The sequence below is a fragment of the Primulina eburnea genome, chromosome 10 (genome assembly GCF_022965805.1).
Source record: "Primulina eburnea isolate SZY01 chromosome 10, ASM2296580v1, whole genome shotgun sequence".
In the NCBI taxonomy this organism is placed as follows: Eukaryota; Viridiplantae; Streptophyta; class Magnoliopsida; order Lamiales; family Gesneriaceae; genus Primulina; species Primulina eburnea.
The window spans coordinates 4,469,804-4,487,112 of record NC_133110.1 but is presented as its reverse complement, the minus strand read 5'-3'; the positions used below and the strand labels follow the sequence as shown (position 1 = coordinate 4,487,112).

General features: G+C 34.7%; 3 protein-coding genes across 7 annotated transcripts; 2 read left to right on the top strand and 1 right to left on the bottom strand.

The window, feature by feature from the left end:
* The first annotated feature begins 3,334 nt into the window (after positions 1–3,334).
* On the top strand, positions 3,335–5,291 carry LOC140803758 (protein VAPYRIN-like). The gene has a single exon (XM_073159642.1). The coding sequence runs from the start codon at positions 3,455–3,457 to the stop codon at positions 5,069–5,071; it is 1,617 nt and encodes a 538-aa protein (XP_073015743.1). The 5' UTR covers positions 3,335–3,454; the 3' UTR covers positions 5,072–5,291.
* Positions 5,292–10,617: 5,326 nt separating this feature from the next.
* On the top strand, positions 10,618–15,659 carry LOC140842666 (5-methyltetrahydropteroyltriglutamate--homocysteine methyltransferase-like). 5 transcript variants are annotated; one of them, XM_073210721.1, is made up of 14 exons: positions 10,690–10,784; positions 11,132–11,345; positions 11,888–12,241; positions 12,332–12,419; positions 12,615–12,742; positions 12,838–13,229; positions 13,306–13,469; positions 13,654–13,734; positions 13,816–13,982; positions 14,063–14,168; positions 14,280–14,530; positions 14,614–14,815; positions 15,007–15,416; positions 15,454–15,659. In XM_073210721.1, the coding sequence occupies exons 2-13, from the start codon at positions 11,284–11,286 to the stop codon at positions 15,373–15,375; spliced, it is 2,364 nt and encodes a 787-aa protein (XP_073066822.1). In that variant the 5' UTR covers positions 10,690–10,784; positions 11,132–11,283; the 3' UTR covers positions 15,376–15,416; positions 15,454–15,659. The 5 variants fall into 5 exon arrangements, with proteins under 5 accessions (XP_073066823.1, XP_073066822.1, XP_073066821.1 ...); XM_073210720.1 differs by having other exon boundaries at positions 15,007–15,659; XM_073210722.1 differs by lacking the exon at positions 11,132–11,345 and having other exon boundaries at positions 10,618–10,784; positions 15,007–15,659.
* Positions 15,548–16,828, bottom strand: LOC140842667 (uncharacterized). Its single transcript, XM_073210725.1, has 2 exons — positions 16,686–16,828; positions 15,548–16,330 (listed from the first exon to the last, which is right to left on the bottom strand). The coding sequence occupies exons 1-2, from the start codon at positions 16,789–16,791 to the stop codon at positions 15,843–15,845; spliced, it is 594 nt and encodes a 197-aa protein (XP_073066826.1). The 5' UTR covers positions 16,792–16,828; the 3' UTR covers positions 15,548–15,842.
* Positions 16,829–17,309: the final 481 nt, after the last annotated feature.

Sequence of the window (17,309 nt, the reverse complement as noted above, 5' to 3'; positions counted from 1 at the left end):
TGGAGGAATACTGGATAAAAGGGGTTGGATGGAACTGGGATGCACTTAATGGGATGATCCCCACACTTTTACAAAGTAGATTGACTGCATTTATCCTGAATGATGAGGAAGACTTGGACGACACCTGCTGTTGGGGATGTACCAGTAATGGAAAATTCACAGTGAGCTCAGCCTATAACTTGATTACCAACATGATAGATCAAACGAGAGACAACTCCTGGAAAGTAATATGGCAGATGGATGTACCATATCGAATAAGAGCCTTTATTTGGAAAGTTCGACATGGTAAAATCATGAGCAACGTGGAAAGGGCAAGAAGAGGGTTCACCACTAATGGAAATTGCAAATTATGTGAGAATCACCTTGAAGATGTTGATCACATATTCCGTAAGTGTGTCAATGCAAGAAGAGTATGGGGCACCATCAAGCCTGAGCTAATTGGCCGAAACTCCATGAAACTTAGTTTTGATAAGTGGCTAGTAACAAACTTATCCCAAGAGCAACACAGCATCCTGCCGAAGGACGGGAATATCATCTTCGCAATTACCTTATGGTGTATGTGGAAGTGGCGCAACGATTATGTATTCAAGGAGAAGACAATAAATCTGGGAGCTAAAGTGGCATGGATAAAGAACAAAGTCTGGGAAACAAAAGCAGCCTTCAAGTCAAAAAAGGTGATTCCAAGTCAAGAAGTGGAGTACGAGAACCGCATGTTGAGATGGATACCCCCACCTAGTGGATGGGTATCTTTAAAGGTGGATGGGTGCTGTAAACAAGGAATCCTAATGACAGGGGGAGGAGGTTTAATTCGCGACGAGTATGGCAATTGGCTGATAGGCTTCATGCACAATATTGGGTACTGCTCGAGTGAGGAAGCAGAACTTTGGGCTGTCTATAAGGGGCTAGAGTTCATGGAACTCAGGGCACAGACGACTCTTGCTAGGAGTTGACTCAGAGATGATAGTCAAATGGTTGAAAAACGAGGGATCACCCTGCTCACCAGTAATCAATTTGATGTCCAAGTGTAGTAGCCTCCTTGCTAGAGAATGGGAAGTTAAAGTTCAACATATATTCAGGGAACAGAATAAAGCTGCTGACTTCTTAGCCACCGAAGCACTGAAATTCAATAGAGGATGCAGAGCTATCTCATCTCCCCCAACAGCACTTTTCAACATCTTGGACAAAGACAAGCGGGGAGTAGGAACTTGAAGGAAAATAGCTATACGATAGGCGATAGCCGTGGGTGTCCCCCCCTCAATCAGCATCCAAAAAAAAAAAAAAACAAGCAAAGATATGGATTTCCTAATCCTTAATGTATAAAAAAGTATGTCTGAGATGGTTTCACGTATCTTTATTCATGAGATGGGTCAATCATGCTCATATTTACAATAAAAGTAATATTTTTAACATAAGTGGCTCAAAATAGAATATTCATCTCATAAAATTGACAGACCGTCTCATATGCGTTTTTATGTACATAAAAATGAATATTTTGTAAAATTAAAAATGCACATATTAAAGAGGGATATATATATAATTTTTGCTTAAAATATGCAAATATAGATTTAGATAAATATATAACAATCATACAAACTCAATGATCTTCTTTATGTGAGAAATATTTTTCTGTCTAATATAATATAATTATAATAAATAAGAACCATAGAATAAGTCATAGATTTGACAAATTCCATTAATGGACAGTGGCAATTTACCCTCTAAGACAAGCAATGAGACAACCCTCAAAGCTTTTTTTCTATATCAAACATTAAACATTCATTGATATTGTAATTCGTTGATTTTTTTTTTATTATTATTATTATTACATTTTATTTCTTCATTGGTTCTTTGAAGGGGTCCATTAAATTCATTTTTTAATGTGTAATTTTGTTTAACTTTTTTTCCTTGATAGAATTGAAATTTGAAGCTTTAGAAAATAACAATGGACTTTTTTCTTTTTGAATTAACATTGGACTTTTTAAATACCTCAAATTAAGATGAAAATCTAAACTAACTGATTTTTTGAGTTTCAAATTGTTTTTAGGTGCGATAATTGTCACGTGGTGTTTGCGTTGATGTTCGATTTAAAATATTTGAGTTATACCATTACCATTAGCTATAATTTTTGGTAAAACGACAAACGTTCAGTCCTACAATTCATGATATCAGATACAATGTTAAGGGTTCGATGTATAGAACAATCGAAACGTAGTTCTTGAGATGCTATACAGTTTAAAATATTTGAGTTACATCATTGTCACCGAATATAGATCCTGGTAAAACGATAAACGCTCGATCCTACTATTACGTTATAACTTTGTATAAGATGGAAACTTCTTAATAATATCAATAAAATTTGGAACAATTTTTATAAATAATATCATATGTTAAATCATAGAACTTGTCAGGCTTAAATAAATTGCATACTTAAAATAATTTTTTTTAACTAATTTCCAATTTACTGTTAAAAATTCAGATTAGTTTATTTACGTTGTAGTAGTAGCTTTGGAGACATTGAAGTATAGAATATTATAAGTATCTAAAAAAACCATTAAATCCCAAGAAAAGTAATTTAAAATAGATTTTCCGATATCATCAACAATCAATGTAGCATCATTCCAATGTACTTTACCATATTTTTCATATATAGCACAAGATATGGAAATGGCGTCGGGTAGTTTTCGATGTTTTTTTATTATTTAATTGGAATCATTTAGCTTTCATGTGTCACATTCTTGAACTGTATACTGCCTTGTTACAATGTGAGATTATTTATTTTTTTTACCGCCACAAAACATTACAAAGCACTGAAAATGACCACAACAAATTGAAAAATAAAATAAAAGCAGCATTTTTTTTTAAAAAAAATATAAATTTAGTTTGATTTTTGTGTTCTTTATGCACCCTTGTTTAATTTATGACATACAACTATAACCAAGTAAGAATTTGTTTTTTTTAAGCCTGAAATAATGAAGTTATTAAATATATTATTCAGTTCTAAAATGAGAGTTAGATGCAAAAAATAAAAATAGCATAAAATAAAATAGAAATACACTTGAAAAAAAATGCCTTTCCTCTTTTATATATTTATATTACCTGCGTGCTTATACAATTCTCTAATTTTTTTTTTAAAAAGACGGATTTAAATATTTTTTGTAATTTAATTTATATATAAAACAGGAGTTTTTAATTTTGTGAGGAGTATAATCTTAGTTATAATTTGGTGTGGATTAATATATAATATAATTTACACAAACTACTGACTTGGGTATTTAACAAGTCGGACAGAGAATAGAACAAGTCTTCATTGATTTCAACTCCAACAAGTGGCGCTGCCTTGTTAAAGCCGGCTGCTGCATATATTTCTCTTCATATATTTTTCCACTTCATTAAGTTGGTTGGAGCTTTACTCTTTCATATACAACTGAACTTGAAAGAGTGAAGAAATCCAAGAATGGATAGGCTAATAAGGTTAGAGCCATCCAATACGGTGGCGATCGAAATCGAACCCGGGCAGAAATGCTCCGGTTCCATCAGTTTACGCAACGTTATGCACACGATGCCAGTTGCGTTTCGCATCCAACCGTTGAACAAGACACGGTACACAGTTGTTCCACACTCCGGGATCATACTACCTCTCACCACACTCACACTTGAAATCACTTACCAACTTTCTCCGAATTATTCGTTGCCATACCGGTACCCGCATTGTGATGATTCTTTCATTTTGCAAAGTGTGGTGGCTCCTGGAGCAGGTGTGAAGAATCCAACATCGACTTATGATTCGGTTCCGAATGATTGGTTCATTAACAAGAAGAAACAGGTGTATTCTGATAGTGGGATCAAGATCATGTTTGTTGGATCGATGGTTTTGAGCAGTTTGGTAGCTAAAGGTTGTATGGATGAAATCAGGGAGGTTCTCGAAAAGAGTGTCCCGAATTCGAGAGCCGCTGATTCTGTTGATTCTGAGGGAAATTCATTGTTACATTTGGCTGTTGCTCAGAGTAGGCCTGATTTGGTCCAGTTGTTGCTTGAATTCGAGCCAGATATTGAGGCCACTAACAGAACCGGATCGAGCCCACTCGAGGCAGCTTCTGCCTCGGGGGAAGAACTGATAGTTGAGCTACTCTTGGCTCACAAAGCAAGCCCGGAAAGATCAGAATTTTCCACTTGGGGTCCAATCCATCTAGCTACAGGGAATGGCCATGTTCAAGTTCTTAGGCATCTTTTACTGAAAGGTGCTAATCCGAATTCGCTCACGAAAGACGGAAACACTGCACTGCACTTAGCCGTCGAAGAGAAAAGACGAGACTGTGCCCGGCTGCTGCTAGCCAATGCAGCTAGATCAGATATTCGAAACACAAGTGATGGTGACACACCTCTACACACAGCCTCCGCCTTAGGAGATGAGCAAATGGTGAAACTTTTGCTCCATAAGGGGGCAAATAAAGATATAAGGAACAAACAACGTAAGACGGCCTACGATCTTGCTGCTGAAAACGGGCACACAAACCTATTTGACGTCCTAAAACTTGCCGACAAGCTATGTACTGCTGCGAGAAAGGGAGAGCTGAGGATGATCCTCAAGCTTCTAGAAAATGGGGCATCCATTCATGGGCGGGACCAGAACGGCTGGACCGCACTTCACCGGGCCTCATTTAAGGGACGTATAGACGTGACACGAATGTTGATCGAAAAGGGCGTTGATGTTAATGCGAAAGACGAAGATGGATACACGGCGTTGCACTGTGCTGTGGAGTCGGGGCAGGTGGATGTGATCGAATTGCTCGTAAAGAGAGGAGCTGACGTTGAAGCAAAAACAAATAAGGGCGTTACAGCCGTTCAAATTGCTGAATCTTTAAACTATACAGGGATTATTAGGATCCTTGTACAGGGAGGAGCTGCAAAAGATGGCGTTTCACAGCTTAAAAGTAAGCAAAATTCTGTGGCATTTGGTAAGGGGATTTCTAGCAGAGAAATGGATACTTGTGTGGTTAAGAAGAATCAGAATCATAGCAGGAGAGTTCGTCGGAGTAGCTTCGATCACTATGCTCCATTAGCCGTGGTCTGAGGCCCGGCTGGAAACACAGTTCATGTGAAACATTTTTTCAAAAAAAAAAATATGTGTCGATCGCATACTAAAATACATAAAGTCATCAATCGGATTTAGTTTCAGGAAATAACTGATTCATTAAGCGAAAGGTGGAAGCATTCTTTTTCGGTTCAGAGGAAAATCAGTAGAATTATGAGTGTTGATTCACAAGGATAGAAGTGCTCAAATATGTTCGAGTCTGTCTGTTTCTCTGCTGTAATTGTAATTATTACAGTGATTATATGAAAGATGGATGTTACTTACCTTTTTGGTGCTGTTTGCTCCCTATCGAAGCTCATAGGCAAATCTATTCTACTATCTACGTTGTGTTTACTGTAACGGGAAATTGATCTTCAGTCCTCGGTCGTCGATTTTTTTTGTGTTAAGTCTCTGAGTACTTTTTTAGTACCACGTTTTCACATGAAATGTACCACATTTTATATGACATAGTACCATAATTTTGTGGGTAGATAGTGAATCTAAATAAATGTTTTGATTAGGGATTTTTCACCAACTTCCCCTTACTTTAATTAGCTAGGGATCTAACAATATTTATTTATTTCACAAAAGAGGTAGTTGATTAAACTCCAAACGTGAAATATATCCAATGTAATTATATTGTATGTCAAAAAATCATATTGAACTGATATTTCATTGAGACTATGGTTCATTTCTCAAGATTATAATATAAGATCGAATGTTTTTCGTGTTATGAAAAGTATAGATGATAATAACAATATAACTCAATTTTATTTTAAATCATATAGTAACTCAAACACCAAATTTCGATAACTTATATTGTAAGTAAAATTATCACATCCAAACAACATCTCCCAATATTTAAACTAATTGCAATTTATGAAAATTGAATACATGACATTGATTATGATATTAATTGTAAGATCGGTATTTGTCGTTTACTAAAAGCTATCGAAAGTAGTAACGATACAACTCGAATATTTTTAAATCATATAATAATTCAAGCATCATATTTCAATCACACGCCTAGCAAAGACAATTATTACACTAAACAACTATGACTATACGCTGTTACAAATTATGGAATGTTGAAATTTGATAGGAATCTATTTTTTGAAATAAATTAAATAAATAAAAAGAATAATTACATTGAGCCACTTCCTGGTCCTAATTTCATAATTTGTTCGCTGTTAGTAAATTATAATGCGAAAAAAATTATTTGATTAAGTATTAGTGAACTTAAAACATAGTCAACTTGTTGTTAACAAAGCATTTAACATTTGATTAAGTATTATTGAACTTTAAACATGGTCAACTTGTTGCTAACAAAGCATTTAACATGTTACACGGTTGATAAGCATGAATCCAATAGCACTTGTTGAGCTTTATTTTGTCATTTTCGTGTTTATCTGACATTTTTTTCTTAGTTTTACGTTTAAATCGTCATATATTTTTTGTTTTTTAGGTATAACCGAAAGGTGAAAAAAGTTTAATTTTGAAAATAAAGACAACAAATTTAATGTCAAGTAGGAATGATTCATGATAATAAAGGAAATAATTGTTGAAGAGTTTTTCTTTCTTCCAAGGAGATTTGTTATAGGATCGAGGAAGTTTTATGTTTTTGGAACAAATTTGGACAAGAAATATTTTTTTTTATCACATTTGAAAGTTGCTAGAATCAAGTTTTGAAAAAAAAAAACCAAAATATAATAAGTCATGGAACAAGGTGTGGTCACGTCTATTTGATTCATTGGATATTTTGGAAAGAAAAAAACTTTTAGAATTGAGATAAAGAAATTTTTGATAGAATTTTTATTACATAAAAACTCAATATTCCTTATTAATATACTCTATTCAATGATGTTTTATTTTGAGAGTGAGTCTCATGTGAGACCGTCTCACGGATCATAATGCGTTAAACGGGTCAACCCTACTCATATTCACAATAAAACGTAATACTCTTACCATAAAAAGTAATACATTTTCATGGATGACCCAAATAAAAGATTTGCCTCACAAATACGACCCGTGAGACCGTCTCACACAAATTTTTGCATATTTTTGAAATTTATTTTTACTTTATCTTTTCTCTCCTTGTCTACAAGTTAAATACTACATACAGTCTCATAGGAATTCACCATATGGAAGGGAAGAATATGTGAGAGGGGAAGACACTCTTGACAAGCAAGATTGCATAATTTCTGAGATTTCTTTTCTTTTTTTAATTCCTTTATTTTCAGATATCAAACATTATATTTTAATCTAACTTTAATTTTATGGTGCAGTAGTTTTATGATGGAGACCACGATGGAATCAAACTTGTGATCTTTCTTTGCATATTGAATTGATCAGTATCTTGATTTATTTTATGTTATTAATCCATATTTGTGTTGGTTTCTTATATTTAATATGACGAATTAATTGCATGTTTATTATTTGGTTTCGGCTCGAAAGAGAATAAATTGAAAATAACTTCAAAAATATGGATCAACAAATGGTTAAACGGACTAAACATAATATTCGATTTTATTGATATTTTGAATACCTATAAACTTTTGTAAATTTTTTAAAAAGCAAGTTTGAAGACCACATTATTTTTAAAACTATACAAAATTTTACATTGAATAATATTAAATTTTTATTGAATATATACAAGTTTAGGTTGAATACTTCTAGAATTTAAACTCCACATAACTCACTAAAAGTTTAAACACAATACAAAAATAAATAATTTTATGATAAAAATGGAATAAATGTTTACTTTAACAATAATTTAAATTTTATTTTAAAAAAATAAATTTACCTGTATATAATATAATAAAATTTTTATCCCAATTCTAACATTGCACCCGTTCGATCGATAGCAATTTAATCAAATTTTTAAACGTAGTTTTTTTTTATTATTGATTTAAAATATCTTAATAATTTTTTTATAATATTAAATTATGTATAGTATAACTTTCTGAAATTTTTTCTTTTATAAAATTTTAAGTGACTTATTTAGCGTATAACTAAAACGTTTCGAACATTAGGAATATAAAAGGTACAATAATATAATTTCCTAATGAATTATGCACGCCTATCATTGATAATTCTGAATTGCTGTGCAGATCAATTTTTTTTTTTGGGTTTTAATCTTCGGTACATCTGGTAGATTAATAAATCAATATTTGACTTAATAATCATGAATTTGATTTTTCCTATCAAGATTTTTTTTAAATAAAAAATTTGCACATAGTTTATCCATTATGATTTATCTAAGCGTAATATGTTAACTACTGCGTTAATCGAGAGTGTACCCAATGTTCATTTAAAGATAACGACTTCGGGTTCAAACATCATTTAAAAAACTTAAATTTTTTGTTTATATAATAATTTCTACTATTAAATAATTTTTATTAAAAACATAAAGAGATTATGCTAGAACTTTAAAGATGAATTTTTCTAGTTTTTTAAAAATTATTCATACTGATTTAATTGGATAAATTTTTTTAGTTTAAAATTTTGTAATGTTTAATAATAATTTATCGTATCACATAGAGTTAATTAAGCTATGTTTTAAATTTTTGGAAGAAAATCATTTAAATTTCAATGTCATTAACATCGTATATGTTTTAGTAGGTCTCTAGTTATATGATTTCATAAATCTATATTTGAGAGATGGGACGACTTGATCCATATTTGCAGTGAAAATTACTACTTTTGACATAAAAATAATATGCTTTATGAGTCAGATCGGGTCGAAGATTCGTCTCACAAAATCTACCAATAAGACGATTTCATAAGATTTTTTGTTTTTTTAGTAGGTTTCATATTAAACGGTCTCACTGATTTAATCAATAAAACAGGTTATGGTCCATATTTAGAATGAAAAATAATAATATTGACATTAAAAATAATAATTTTCACAATTCAAATCTAATAAGATATTCGTATAACAAAATAAACTCATAAGACGTGTTCATAAAAGTTTGTGTGCTATATTGAAGAGCTCTATATATACTCCATTAAGGATTTCCATGGAATTCTTTTAATTTTTTTTTTTTTGAGGGAGTCTCATATGATATCGTCTCACGGATCTTAATTTGTGAGACGGATCAACCCTACCCATATTCACAATAAAAAGTAATATTCTTAGCATAAAAAATCATACTTTTTCATGGATGACCCAAATAAGAGATTTGTCTCACAATTACGATCCTTAAGACCGTCTCAAACAAATTTTTACCTTTTTTTATTCTGTAGGTTGATTTATGTCTAATTTAAACGAATTATGTGCTTGTAATTATTATTGAGATTAATTTCGATTTAAGAAAATTATTACTTCATATATATTAATAAAATATTTTATATGATTTTTATTTTTATTATCATCTATTCTATTTAATAAAATTTCCACACTTTTATTTTTATTTCAATCATTCATATATCAATTTAGTTACTCTGTAGTTTGTCAAATTTTACTTTAGTCGATCGATAATAATAATAAAAAATACTCTCACACTGTCACACACATCGCGTAGAGTAACTGGTTATTTAAAAAGAGGATGCCATGCAAATTTGAAGGATCGCATTCCCACTTACCCACAAAAAATTGCGGACAAGTATGGTAATTGAGGTTCCGCAACGCCGAAATCTGGAGGGTGGCCCCATTCCTACCAACTATTGTCACCAACCAACACTTGCGAGTTACGTCCCCAAATGATATTTTTTACGTCGTCAAAATTGCCCCCCGATAACTAAAAAATTATTTCAATAAAAAAAACTCTTAAATAAAATTGTGAAATTGATATGTTATTTTCTATGTTCGAATAAATTATTAAATAAGTTGGTCAAATTTTTATATAAAACTTCTGAAAACTTTGTAATATAAAATTATAATCCAAATCACCGAAGAATTAAAATTATATTTTTGACCAAAAATAAGTAATCAAATCAAATTAAAATCGAAGAAAACCATCAATATTTATCGATATCATGAATCATATCACAATTAGCACCAAAAGCACGCGCCCCAATAATCGCGCGTCACTCAGTTACCCCCTATCGAAATTTCACTGAATTCTCCGTAGGAAGATTTCACTATCCTAGATCTACCACCGTAGTTTGGTAGATGTCAACTATATGGGTCCGGTTCTGGGTTCTGGATACCGTCCGAAACCGGATCCAGAATCTGTTGAACATGTTCAGAAAATGTTGAACCGGTTCAAACCACAAACCAACAGATTATACATGATTTCGGATCCAGTTCTTACATATCGGATCTGGTTCCAGGCTTAACGACCCGAACTGATCCGTTAAGTATGCCTAATGGGTAAAGATATTATTTATTCAACACATAATTATTTATTTATATAGTATAATTGAATATTATGATTGAATGAATTGGTTAAGTGGATGTTATATGTGGAGGCACGGTCCCTCACATATATGCGATTTTAAAAAAATTAGTGGATATGATGAATGTGAGGTTAAATTTAGACTTTTGATTCTATCCGGAGTCCTGTAACTAAGATGGAATCAACAGAATAAATTACAATGAAATTAGACTACAGCACTGCAGCACAGTAGCTGACCATTACTGTACTAGGATTTTGTTTTGTTAATTAATTGATTAGTCTCTATAAATAATCTCATCACCCTACTCCCAAAACTCGCGTCTCCCATTTCTCGATCTCAAATCAACCGCTCCCCGTCTCCATTTCCCCGAAAAGTATGGATTCCCTTTCTTTCTCTAGTGTCTCGCTGCGTTCGTGTTGTGTATTTATGTTTTTTGCTTGACATCTTCGTTCGTTCATTTTGTTGAGTTCCTTTTTTTGTGGTATTAGAATTAGTCTCGCGATTTTTGTTTTGTTGTTTTGGTAGATTTGTGGTTTTTGAATTGCATTTTTGAAGGTTTTTTGCTTCGTTTCGCTTAGATCAATCGGTGAGAGCCAGTTTTATTGGTTTTCATGTGTTCTTTTGATGATGTGATTTCGGTTTACTTGAATTGTTATTGTTGTTGATTGAAATTCGATTTGTTTTGATGTCGATTTTGTGTGTTCTGGAATCTCGATGCAGGTAATGTGCTGACGTGGCTTTAGTAAGGAGTTGTGATTGGGTGGCGGGGATGGAATATGTGTGGATAGGCTAGACATAGTTAGTTTTCGGGTTGGAATTTGTAGATCTGGATTTCAGATTTTGATCCGAATAGATCTGGCTTGAAGTGGATAATGAGAGTGTGTAGTTCGATTAAATTTGTCGGCATTGTGCCCCTGGTTCGGGTTTCGAGCATGTAATGGTTTTCTTTGTTTGGATCTGGAATTTTCTTTCGGTTTTTTGTAGTTCGATTAAATTTGTCGGCATTGTGCCCCTGGTTCGGGTTTCGAGCATGTAATGGTTTTCTTTGTTTGGATCTGGAATTTTCTTTCGGTTTTTTGGCAATAAGTTTTTTATCTTAGAACTTATAGTGGTTGATTTAACACCACCATACAGTGGAATCATCGTAACGATTTTATTTGTGAAATTTCTACTAGTATTTATCATTTGTGAGCATTATGAGCTAATCTGGTGGGCAATCCGTGATAAGATCTGTTCCAGACATTTTCCCTGTTTGATCATTCGATGCGTTGTAATTGTAAGAAAATGATTTACTTACGGGCGGGCTGCATGTGAGCCATGTGATTAATAGAGTCAAAAACCTTTTTTGATTTCTGGTATCTCACTTGATTAACATGCATAAATTTATTAACTTGATTTGATTGTATGTATCACCTATGAGATGTTTATGTTGTATAATTTAAATCGTGATGTGATTGAATGAATTTGATGAACCAGAAAAATGGCTTCTCACATCGTTGGATACCCACGTATGGGCCCTAAGAGAGAGCTGAAGTTTGCTCTGGAATCTTTCTGGGATGGCAAGAGCAGCGCGGAGGATTTGGAAAAAGTGTCGGCTGACCTCAGGGCATCCATCTGGAAGCAGATGACTGATGCCGGGATCAAGTACATTCCTAGCAACACGTTCTCTTACTATGATCAGGTACTTGATACAACTGCTATGCTTGGTGCTGTCCCCTCGAGATACAATTGGAGTGGCACTGAGATTGGTTTCTCAACCTACTTTTCCATGGCAAGAGGCAATGCCTCAGTTCCTGCTATGGAAATGACCAAGTGGTTTGACACCAACTAGTAAGTGATGTGTAAAACTCCACAGCCTTAGAGAGTTCATCTTAATGTTTGTCATGTTTTTTAAACTCGTGCATTCTTTTGCCATTGCAGCCACTTTATTGTGCCAGAATTGGGACCAGATGTGAAATTTTCATATGCTTCCCACAAAGCTGTGAACGAATACAAAGAGGCTAAAGCGGTATGAGCTCTATAAATCTCCTTCTATATTTCCAATTTTACCAATAAACAGAACATGTGTGTTTTTCTAAAAGATGGTAGTCATTGCCCTCACATTTTTGTATTTTTAAGTGTCATTGCATAATGGGTGTCTCACTGTTAACTAAAAGTTTGTTTGATTTGTTACTGCCACCTGATGGGATTCACCTTCATGCAGCTTGGTGTTGATACCGTCCCTGTACTTGTCGGCCCTGTTACATACTTGTTGCTTTCTAAGCCAGCCAAGGGTGTTGAAAAGACTTTCCCTCTTCTCTCTCTTCTTGACAAAATTCTTCCAGTCTACAAGTAAGAAAACATATTACAATATTTTTATTCAATTGACTGTCTCACTCATCACATTGTCGAACCAATTTGGTGTTTAAATGGATGTTTACCTGCAGGGAAGTTATTACTGAGTTGAAGGCAGCAGGTGCGTCGTGGATCCAGTTTGATGAGCCCACACTTGTTTTGGATCTCGACTCTCACCAATTGGAAGCATTCACCAAGGCATATGCTCAATTAGAATCAAGCTTATCTGGGCTTCATGTTCTTATTGAGACTTACTTTGCTGATGTCCCTGCGGCGGCATTCAAAACCCTTACCTCTCTTGCCGGAGTCGCTGGGTTTGGTTTTGATTTGGTCCGTGGTAGCAAGACCCTTGATTTGATCAAGAGGGAATTCCCTTCAGGAAAAGTCCTTTTTGCTGGAGTGGTTGATGGCAGGAACATTTGGGCTAATGATCTGGATGCATCTCTCATCACCTTGCAGTCTCTTGAAAGCATCGTGGGAAAGGGTATATTGGCAAATTCCTGAATTTACGAGGTATCAATTTGCTGTTATGGAGAGTCGTTTATTCACTTTTTGTGCAGATAAGCTTGTTGTATCCACCTCCTGCTCCCTTCTCCACACCGCTGTGGATCTTGTAAATGAGCCTAAGCTGGACAAAGAAATTAAATCCTGGCTCGCATTTGCTGCGCAAAAAATTGTTGAAGTTGATGCTTTGGCAAAGTCACTGGCTGGAAAGAAGGACGAGGTATATAATTCACAACAGCTGTCTTATGAATTGAGGACATTATTTTCATTTGGACTTTTCTTCCTAAATAAATTTGTTCATTAGTATGCTGTTCACATGTCTTTCCACAATTTCCTTAATAGTTTTGTCTGGAACATGAGATGAATAAACTAATATGTGTGGTTGGTTGTTTATTGCAAGTCAGGCATTCTTCTCTGCTAATTCTGCTGCTCAGGCTTCCAGGAAATCCTCTCCGAGGGTGAATAATGAAGCTGTCCAAAAGGCTGTAAGTAGTTAATCTGCATATTTACCATTTGATAGAGTTCTGTCTTGTGCTTACCAATCTACTCTACTTTTTGCAAACAAGGCTGCCGCGTTGAAGGGCTCTGACCACCGCCGTGCTACCAATGTTAGTTCTAGACTTGATGTTCAACAAAAGAAGCTTAACCTTCCAATCCTACCAACCACCACCATTGGTTCCTTCCCCCAGACCATAGAACTCAGAAGAGTCCGCCGTGAATACAAAGCCAAAAAGTGAGTGATTCTCTCTTCCTCTGCACTTTGTCATCAGCACGGACTTGAGATTATGTATTTTAAAACATTTCGTTTTGTAGGATCTCTGAGGAGGAATATATCTCCTCTATAAAAGAGGAAATTAAGAAAGTTGTCAAGCTTCAGGAGGAGCTCGACATCGATGTTCTTGTTCATGGAGAGCCGGAGGTAAGCCAATGAAATGATCATAAATAAGCTATTTGTCATGTTCTGACAAATCGAAGATACTATAAAGTCATTGTGATTATGTCTTTATATTTTGAATTTTTTTAATTCCAGAGGAACGACATGGTTGAGTACTTCGGCGAGCAATTGTCTGGCTTCGCCTTCACTGCCAATGGGTGGGTGCAATCTTATGGATCTCGCTGTGTGAAGCCACCGATTATTTACGGTGATGTGAGTCGGCCCAAGCCAATGACCGTCTTCTGGTCCACTGCTGCCCAGAGCATGACCAAGCGCCCAATGAAGGGAATGCTTACAGGCCCAGTTACCATTCTCAACTGGTCCTTCGTACGAAACGACCAACCCAGGTCTATATCTTTCCTGGAAAGATATGACATTTCTTGTTTCTCACCATTTAAACAAATTCTGACTCGCATTTCTTGGTTCGCAGATTCGAAACCTGCTATCAAATCGCTTTGGCCATTAAGGACGAAGTTGAGGATCTTGAGAAGGCAGGAATTACGGTGATCCAAATTGATGAAGCTGCACTGAGAGAAGGATTGCCTCTGAGGAAGGCTGAACATGCTTTCTACCTAGACTGGGCCGTCCACTCATTCCGAATCACCAACTCTGGTGTCGAGGACACGACCCAGGTTTGTCCCATTTACCTCGCCCTTTCTGGTCAATTATCTTATCGTGTTAAAAAAAATATTGGGCACCTCCCATCAGCATGCTCGATTTTTTTTAAAAGAAATGGTTTCTAGCATGATAGCAGTAGTTAAAAAAAAAACCTGGCCCAATAACACTTATCAATAACCTTTTTTTTTTCATTTTGACACTACAGATCCACACCCACATGTGTTACTCCAACTTCAACGACATCATCCACTCCATTATCGACATGGATGCTGATGTGATCACAATTGAAAACTCCCGGTCTGATGAGAAGCTGCTATCTGTGTTCCGTGAAGGCGTGAAATATGGTGCTGGAATTGGTCCTGGTGTGTACGATATCCACTCCCCAAGAATACCATCTACCGAAGAAATTGCGGACAGAATCAATAAGATGCTTGCTGTTCTTGAAACCAACATCTTGTGGGTAAATCCCGATTGTGGCCTGAAAACGCGCAAGTATGGTGAAGTGAAGCCTGCACTCGAAAACATGGTTTCTGCAGCAAAACTCCTTCGCACTCAGCTCGCAAGTGCTAAATGAGCAAATTTAATGTTGTGACACACGCACACTAGTTTCTATAAGTAGTTGTTTCTCAAGTTCTAAGAAATGATTTCTCAGTATTGAATAATTTGTTGTTTGTCATGAAAATTCATTCAGCGGTTGGTTGTAGGCTGCCAAATGGCCTTTTATTTTTGGTTTCGGTGTTTTTATCTATCTTTCACGCTTCTGAAGTGTTACTGTATTTTGTATTTTAAGCATTGTTTCAATTAGTGTATCTTGATCAAGAGAAATTTAAATCAGAACAAGTGGCTAAATTCGCAGTATATTATTATTTTTTTCCATTAAATTTAAATTCAATTATTTTTAATAAAAATAAGTAATGCTGAACCTGAATGGCAAACAAATAGGAAATTTTTTTCTCTTATTCACAATGCATCGTGTACATCACTAAACTGAATTAGTACATTACGATCGAACAGGCTGACCAAATATCAAGTTTATAATCATTAGTAATTACAATCATCAACCTCATCAACGGTAGATTTGTACATATAAATAACATAAGACATCAACGCCGCCACAGTCACACCCATAGCTGCCACGATCACGGCTGTCTTGGCCACTTTCAAAGCTGAAGCCGCCCATTTCCGTCCCCGGAACTCATCTTCTATATATGCATTTGCATTTCCTACATCATTCGAAGGCAGTGCCGTGGCTTCATCTTTGGTGGACTCCTTTTTAGGCCTTTGATCATCCTTGGATCCAATGACCCTTTTGTCATCCTTTTCAGTGACTCTGTTTTTTATTTTGGGTATTGTAATATGGAGCCACTCATTCACAAACTTTGCACTAATTGTTGAGGAATCATAGATGTTTGATAATTTTAGTTCCTTGTAGAATTTACTTTTCCGCGATGGATTTATTGAGCGTTCCCCTGAAATCTTTAGTGTCCCTTGATGGCTAATTTGCACTCTTAGCTGTTCCTTTTCGAAATCTTGAAATAAAATTTGGAAAGAGTTATGGCCAAATTCCTCACATGAGACTGAGTAGACGTAGAAATGCTGAACTAAAAGGACCCTTTTCGAGACATTATCTACTTTAAAATATAAATGTGAAAATGATAATAGCAATGTGATGTTCAATTAGGAGAGAAGGAAATGTTACTTGATGAGTTTATGTTAAAGACAGGTCTAACACTATTTGTGATGACTAGGCTACTGTTCTTCTATGTTATTCACGGTCAAATGAAACAATTTTTCATCGTATACTTAACATGTGAATCGACTATTTTGTTTCATGGAAAAGCTAAAAAACGACAACAGCGTAGTCTCATTGCATAAAAAATTCACCTTGGAGATGGATTTCAAGAATGTCACGATCCTCCTTGCGTTGCCATTTACAAAATGGTTCGAATTCGTGAATTTCAAGCGGTTGAGCACCTGATTTTCCTTCCATTTGTTATTATTTGGTTGAGAATGTTTTGTATGGTCCGTGGAGGTATTTTTTGTCTTGAATTCATTTATATACATATTGTAACGTTTAAGAACAATTGAGAAAACATGATGCGATGGATTACCCAAGTGGTTTCTTGTGGATTTCCCATTGGGAAAGAGAATCGATTCTTGCTGATTTTATAGGGATATTGTTGCTTTATGCTTGAGAAATCCCACTTAATTTTCTGAGTGTTTTTATTTCTTCTTTATGTGGGCAATCGAAATCGTCTGGTTTACTTAATAATAACTTTTCATGTGTAAAATTATTATCAGAAATATATTATTTATTAATATTTAATTTCACGTGAAAAATCATTTTTCTAAATAAAATCAGATAACATTCTAGGTTTTATTCTCCTAACATTCCCAATTTTTTATATAAAAATAGAATATATCAAATTAACATTCTCAATAAAAAGATGAGTGAGTCTCATGTGAGACCGTCTCACGGGTCATAATCCGTGAGACGGGTCAACCCTA